At 37.6% G+C, this 6,930-nt stretch overlaps 1 protein-coding gene and 1 pseudogene across 2 annotated transcripts; both read left to right on the top strand.

Annotated features, from left to right (window-relative positions):
• LOC111017538 (ATP phosphoribosyltransferase 2, chloroplastic) lies at positions 1-3,787 on the top strand. Of its 2 annotated transcripts, none has more exons than XM_022293324.2 (11): positions 1-351; positions 469-528; positions 659-772; positions 960-1,025; positions 1,151-1,258; positions 1,358-1,441; positions 2,543-2,644; positions 2,778-2,891; positions 2,976-3,056; positions 3,197-3,316; positions 3,440-3,787. In XM_022293324.2, the coding sequence occupies exons 1-11, from the start codon at positions 121-123 to the stop codon at positions 3,560-3,562; spliced, it is 1,203 nt and encodes a 400-aa protein (XP_022149016.1). In that variant the 5' UTR covers positions 1-120; the 3' UTR covers positions 3,563-3,787. The 2 variants fall into 2 exon arrangements, with proteins under 2 accessions (XP_022149016.1, XP_022149018.1); XM_022293326.2 differs by having other exon boundaries at positions 3-351; positions 3,467-3,787.
• A 138-nt stretch (positions 3,788-3,925) lies between these two features.
• LOC111017547 (large ribosomal subunit protein uL3y-like) lies at positions 3,926-6,819 on the top strand (annotated as a pseudogene).
• The last annotated feature ends 111 nt before the right edge of the window (positions 6,820-6,930 follow it).

Below are 6,930 nucleotides of genomic sequence, written 5' to 3'. Positions count from 1 at the left end.
AAAGTTACCACTGGTGATCAAATCCCTTCATTTCAATTTCAATTTTCAAATTGTAGGGTTTCATTCATCCCACAAAGCTCTGGAAAACGACTCGGTACCAGAGAATTGGAAGTGTGAGAGATGTGGACGTTCACAGCCAATTTTCAGCAATGTCCCACCTCCTCGATTCCTATCATTTCCATATCCTCACGTTCTTCTTATTTTCGCGTTTTTCCGAAGCCGACGCTCATCTGCTCTGCTTTGCAGTCTCAGATTGAGACTCTTAATGGAACGAAAGACGGGAGAACTGAGATTCGATTAGGGTTGCCCAGTAAAGGGCGGATGGCAGCCGACACCCTAGAACTTCTCAAGGTACATTCTTCTGCATCCCGAAACTTTGTTTTAAGGAATCGGGAAAACAAGTTATCGCCATTTCCCACTGAACTCTTCCAGTTGTTTGTTTGACACTTTTTTACTCTGGCGTGCCAGGATTGTCAATTGTCTGTAAAACAAGTCAATCCTCGACAGTATGTTGCAGAAATTCCACAGGTACTTGCTATTATTTCACTCCATTTGACAAAGGAACTTCACTTTTAGCAATCAATCCATATGAAGAGTTCTGCTTATGTTCTTGTCACTACGTAATGACCATTTACTTATTCATTTTGCCTTACAACAGCTATCGGGCTTGGAAGTCTGGTTCCAAAGGCCTAAAGACATCGTTCGGAAATTGTTATCCGGAGATCTAGACCTCGGGATCGTGGGTCTCGATATAGTGAGCGAATATGGGCAAGTAAGTTTCTTTGAATATAATGTTATTAGTTTCGTGGAACGCCACGGCGCCTCTTTTGCCCAACTCCTGAATTGACTCTTTTTTCATTATTTCCAGGATAAAATTTTCTTTTACGTACATGCAACCATTATGAAGAAAAACAACCAGCAAAATCTCATTGCTTCCAATTGTTATTCTTTCTCCACAGGGTAATGAATATCTTATCATCGTTCATGATGCCCTTGAATATGGAGATTGCCGTTTATCGCTTGCTGTAAGTTTTTCCTCCCTTGGTATCATCCACATTGATTTATTTATTTATATATTACTATTTTTTATTATATCATGAGCTTTTAAAAAATTATGTTCTGACACCGTCAACTTATCCTCTCAAATTAGATACCCAAATATGGCATTTTCGAGAATATAAATTCAATTCGGGATCTAGCTCAGATGCCCCAATGGACTGAGGAGAAGCCTCTTCGAGTTGCTACTGGATTTACTTATGTATGATTTCCTCATTATCCATCACATCCATGCTTCTTTTTCTTGGAGTTTGAATGTGGAGTACTAATTGGATAAGTTAAATAATGTCATTTTTCTCAGCTTGGCCCAAAATTTCTTAAAGAAAATGGGTTGAAACATGTCCGTTTTTCAACTGCTGATGGAGCATTAGAAGCTGCCCCTGCGGTAATTATTCTTGCTGAAATGCGTTTTTGTCTCGAGTTGATTTCTGATTTCCACTATGCTTGTGTGCTGTTAGTGTCGGATTCAATGCATGGCCTGACAATATTGCCTCTGGGAAAACCTTCGAATTTCCTTATAGGTTCCAGAAAAGTTTTAGTAATAGTTGTTTTTGGATAAAAGACACCGTGTTCTGAAAGTATGTTATCTTTTTAGGCCGAACTATGTACATTCATAGTTCAAGTGAAAATGACAGCAAAAGAATGCTTTAAAATGAGCAAGTGAAGATAGTTACTGTTGCATCCTATAAATTTTTTTCCCTCCTTATGTATTACTTAATTCAAGAATATGCATCATGTGTGTCCTAAATAGCTCACATTTGCCTTCTGCAAGATTGTTTGGTTAAATAGATGTAGATTGGCAGAATTTTCAGCCGTGTGGAGTCATTTTTTTGGATAAGAGACAACTATATTAATAAAACACAAAAGTAAAGACAAGACAACCTAAGGGCAGGGGATGAGAGAGCATCCTCCCAACAAAAACTAATACATTAGCACTTTCAATCTTCTAGAATCGAGGATAAGCTATAATTACAAAAAGAATCTTTATGTTTAAGGTACCAAAGAGATGTCATAAGCTGTACACCATCTATGAACCTGTCAAAATGAGAGACATTTCCTTAAAAAAGTCTCCTCCCCATCCACAAAAAAGCTCTAACAGCACACTTCCATAACGTCTAGCTTTACCCTTTAAAAGCCATCCGAACAACACTTTGTTGAGCCACCCATCAATCGAGTTGGACTTACAGCAATTAATATAAAAAGTTGTAAGCAGAAACTCCCAGCCACGTGGAGACATAATTATGGTCAAAAGTGTAAGTTCTGAAAAGCATTGCAAGTGGGGATGAAAATGCATTTATTATAGGTAAAAAACTTTCAGATACTAGTGTAAGAATTAAATTGTCTGATACTGAGAAATTTCACGCCAATTCCCTGATAGAACTTTTCAGATCCATTGTTGAAGAAGACATGGTTATTTGGATTACCTTTACTGCTCAGCAGTATCCCCCCCATACTTATAGAGCCACGTTTTCCCCTTTAAATGCAGATGGGGATAGCTGATGCTATTTTGGACCTTGTAAGTAGTGGGACCACGCTGAAGGAGAACAATTTGAAAGAAATTGAAGGTGGAGTGGTTTTGGAAAGCCAGGTAAACTTCTGGATTGGTTTCTGTCCTAGCAAGCCTTTAATCTGAGAATCCTTGGAGAAGCTTGCCATTGGATAATTGTTTTAGGTTCTCTTTATATCAGATGTTAACTTACTACACAGATTATGCTTTCTAGGCCGTTCTTCTTGCCAGCCGAAAGTCCTTGATTCAGAGGAAAGGTGCATTAGACACAACCCATGAGATTATTGAAAGACTGGAGGCACATCTGAGGGCTGTTGGTCAGTTCACTGTGAGTCCAGTTCTTGTGTAACTTATGATCGATATATTTTTTCTTTTCCTTCTGAGCTTGATATTCTCATACTCGAACTGTCAGGTGACTGCAAACATGAGAGGAAATAGTGCTCAAGAAGTTGCTGAGCGTGTTTTAAGTCAAACATCATTGTCTGGGTTGCAGGTGGAAGCAATTCCTTCATTATACACACACCCACCAATAGAAAAGGGGGAAAAAGAATTATTCTTTAGAAAGTGAACATACATTCCTGTGTATAACTTTTTTTTTTTTTTTTTTGCTTTTCATTTTGGTTATCCATACAGGGCCCTACAGTAAGTCCAGTTTTCTACAAACGCGATGGGAAGGTAGTAGCTGATTACTATGCCATTGTCATATGTGTCCCCAAAAAATCCCTGTACAAGTCGGTTCAGCAACTGAGAGCGGTAAGCAATTAGTTTTTGTCTTGAACAATTATTATCTACAAGTTACAGATACAGTATTCCTAACTACATCTCTTGTATAGTGCTTTATCAATTGGCTTACCACACACATGACATCATTTATAGTTTCTTACGAGGAAGCAATTGGTGCAGATTGGAGGAAGCGGGGTTCTAATATCGCCGTTGACGTACATTTTTGACGAAGAAACTCCGAGATGGAATCAACTTCTCCAGGAACTCGGGCTGTAGTCTTTACAATTAGTTATGTAGTGCATGAGTTGTTATATTAAGAGAAATTCTAGAAGGCATCCTATTTCTGGTGACCCTAGAAAGAGTACTTTCCTCTTCCTTCCTCATAACCAACAAACTTCAGTTATTTATGTGTAATCCTGAAACAGATTCTCTGTACAGTTTTTATTTCAATTTTTCCCCCGTGTCCTTTTGCCTTCAGAAATATATAGTAGTGTTACTTAAGGATTGTGTTAATTAAACGTTCTGTTTTCAGTTCGTCTGCTGGTCGCTAACTATGACTTTGCAGCATTTTATTATGGTGCACCTTTTAACTTTTGGCCCCTCTTAGATTCTGTTTGCTGGATCAATAAATTGTAATTGAAAATTTGTGAGTTTTCAGTTATATTACAACAAAAATCCAACATGTCTCACCGCAAGTTTGAGCACCCAAGACATGGCTCTCTGGGTTTTCTTCCCAGAAAGAGAGCTTCTTCCCATAGAGGAAAAGGTATCAACGATCTTTTTTTGTTAAATCATATTTAGGTATCATAGTTTGTATCATTGTTGCCTTAAATATAAATAAAAATGCTTCTTACCTGCATGTATTAGTTGTAAGTAGGCATTCGGCCTTTAATATACATTAGAGTGATCATTTAAATGCTTTTTTTACATTTCTCGTCATTGCTGTAAGTGGTTTTTTGCAACTTCAATTTAACGCCTGGCACTCTAGTCAACTGTAGTTTAGAAGTGTTTAATCCTTATCTGCTCTTTCCGGTGTTTAATAACTTTTTTTCTTGTATTGTTTTTATTTTTTCCTGTTGATACCTAAATCCCTTGTTAGTTTTCTTGTTTATGCTGTTGGTGTATGAAGATTCATCAGATATTCTTTGTTGTAAATCTGAATGAATGTTTTTAGTACAAGGTATGTAGTTTTTATTACAAGCTAATTTTATTATATATGTAATAAATAATCTGGTAGGGATTTTTGTTTTGCAGTGAAGCCATTTCCCGGAGATGATCCATCTAAGCCTTGTAGTTTAACTGCCTTCCTTGGATAAAAGGCTGGGATGACCCATATTGTTAGAGAAGTTGAAAAGCCTGGATCAAGTGAGTCTGGTTCAAAGTTATTTAAATCTAACCTATTAAAATAACACAAATGCATTAAGCAACTAATCCAAATTGCACGTAGTTATGCAAATTCAATGAAAGTCATCATTGCATTCTGTAATATTTAGCAATTTTGTTACCACATCCATGTTAGCATTGGATTATTAATAATATCCCATAAACTAATAAACTAAATGGTTATAACTTATCGTGTGATTCTTTCAGAGCTACACGAGAAAGAAACATGTGAAGCTGTAACAATTATAGAAACGCCACCTTTGGTTGTTATTGGTATTGTTGGCTATGTCAAAACGCCACGGGGCCTGCGTTCCTTGAAAACTGTCTGGGCCCAGCATTTGAGCGAGGAGGTAAGAAGGAGAATTTACAAGAATTGGTGCAAGTCTAAGAAGGCTTTCACTAAGTACTCTAAGAAGCACGAGACTGAAGATGGGGGAGAAGGATATTGAGGCACAGTTAGAGAAATTGAAGAAATACAGCACTGAGATTCTTGTTCTGGCCCATTCACAGGTAATTTGTGCTTCCCTCTCATTTTGTACAACCTACAATTTTGAACTATGACAAATTTTTGTTCATATTTGATATTTATACTAGTTTTATATTTCCCCATCTAATGAAGAATAAGGACATATTTTCAGATAAGGAAAATGGACTGAAGCAGAAGAAAGCTCACTTGATGGAGATTCAGGTGGAATGGTGGAGATGTTCCTAAGAAGGTTGATTATGCCTATAGTTTATTTGAGAAGCAGGTCCCTGTTGATGCAATTTTCCAAAAAGATGAGATGATTGATATCATTGGAGTAACGAAAGGCAAGGGCTACAAAGGGGTCCCCCGCGTGGGCTTCGGAAAGTAGCATGTACTGGAGCTTGGCATCCAGCCAGAGTATCATTTACTGTTGCTCGAGCAGGACAAAATGGTTATCCTGCTCTGCCATGACCGAATTTGATAGGTAAGTTAATCTTTGGGGATTATTCTTGAATTTCTTGTTCGTGATTTCGTATTGCTGATGTTTGTGGAGGACTGAGAAGTACATAACTCCAATTGGTGTCGTGAAGGAGGTTTAGTTGATGATGAAGGGCTGTTGTGCTGGTCCAAAAAAGTGTGTGGTTACTTTGATTAAACAGACAGGAAATCAAATTGAAGTTAGTTTGGGCATGGGGCCGGTTCCAGACAACACAGGAGAAAGCTTTGTCTTCATCATTTTTGCATGTCTTGTTGATGTTTTATTTTGGTTTTGGTACCTTATGGACAAATGTCAATGTTCTTTTAGACTGGAAGAGTTTTTTTTTTTTTAATGAACTCATCGACTCAAGTTATGCATGAATCTCTCATAAAAATGGAAATCGTGAAGTTGAAAATAAAAAGATTAGGTGAGGAGAGGTTTAATTAATACAATGCCGTGGAAATAACTTTCACAACAAACTTGTATAACCATCATTGGCCACACAGCAAAATTGGCGTTGCACACAAAGTTGTCCCTCGGTACTCCAAATTCAAATCTTGATGTTGAAGTAATGATGCAGTCTTACATATCCATCTTCACCTCCACACAAGAAAACCACATCCATAAGCATCATGCAATACTGTTTATCTAATCAATAGTTTGTTTTCACATTCAAGCGCCAGAGCATTAATGGGTCCAAAATGACTTTTCACACCTTTCATTAGTTTCAGGGTATAGGATATTCTTGAAACGTGATGGTAGAACTTAGAAGGAAATTGCTGGTTTAGCTACCAAAACCAATTGATTGTGGTTAAATGAAATATTTTAACACAAATCCAGCAGTATCTGTTGTGAAGTACTTGCATTGGTGTTTGTGTGGGCTAAAGTTTCTCCTTGTTTCTTGTAATGTTTATTGAGCATATAACTTCTGAAATGGTATGCTGATTGAAGTGCCTCATTTTTTGCAGAAGGCGCCACAAATCTGATTGTTTATGTGCAATATGTGTTTTAAAGCGCCGTAGAAAGGAGCGCGAAGAGATTGCTAGAATTACTAAAGACCAAACTGGAGCTGGCTATAACCAAGAGGAATCCTTGCGTTTGGAAAGTCCTGGCAGCTTGGACTCATCATCAAATGCAGATGATTCAGTAGACAATGAATTAGATGTTGAGGAAGAAACAAGAGACGAGGAGAATGCAACAGTTTAGCACTCCAGAGGAGAAGCAAGATGAAGGTGAGGAGGAAAAATATGGAGAAGGAAATGAAACAGAGATTCGAATGGAACTGATCAGTCTCAAAGTAGACAAAAAGATGGCGCA

Source organism: Momordica charantia (genome assembly GCF_013281855.1).
Source record: "Momordica charantia cultivar OHB3-1 chromosome 4 unlocalized genomic scaffold, Mcharantia_2.0 BLBB01000004.1, whole genome shotgun sequence".
NCBI classification, from domain to species: Eukaryota; Viridiplantae; Streptophyta; class Magnoliopsida; order Cucurbitales; family Cucurbitaceae; genus Momordica; species Momordica charantia.
This window is presented reverse-complemented; position numbering and strand designations above follow the sequence as displayed.

Coding starts and splice junctions, on each gene's coding strand:
- LOC111017538 (XM_022293324.2), top strand. CDS start 121: ATGTGGACGTTCACAGCCAATTTTCAGCAATGTCCCACCTCCTCGATT. Junction 529..658: donor ATGTTGCAGAAATTCCACAG/GTACTTGCTATT, acceptor GCCTTACAACAG/CTATCGGGCTTGGAAGTCTG. Junction 2,645..2,777: donor GAGTGGTTTTGGAAAGCCAG/GTAAACTTCTGG, acceptor TATGCTTTCTAG/GCCGTTCTTCTTGCCAGCCG.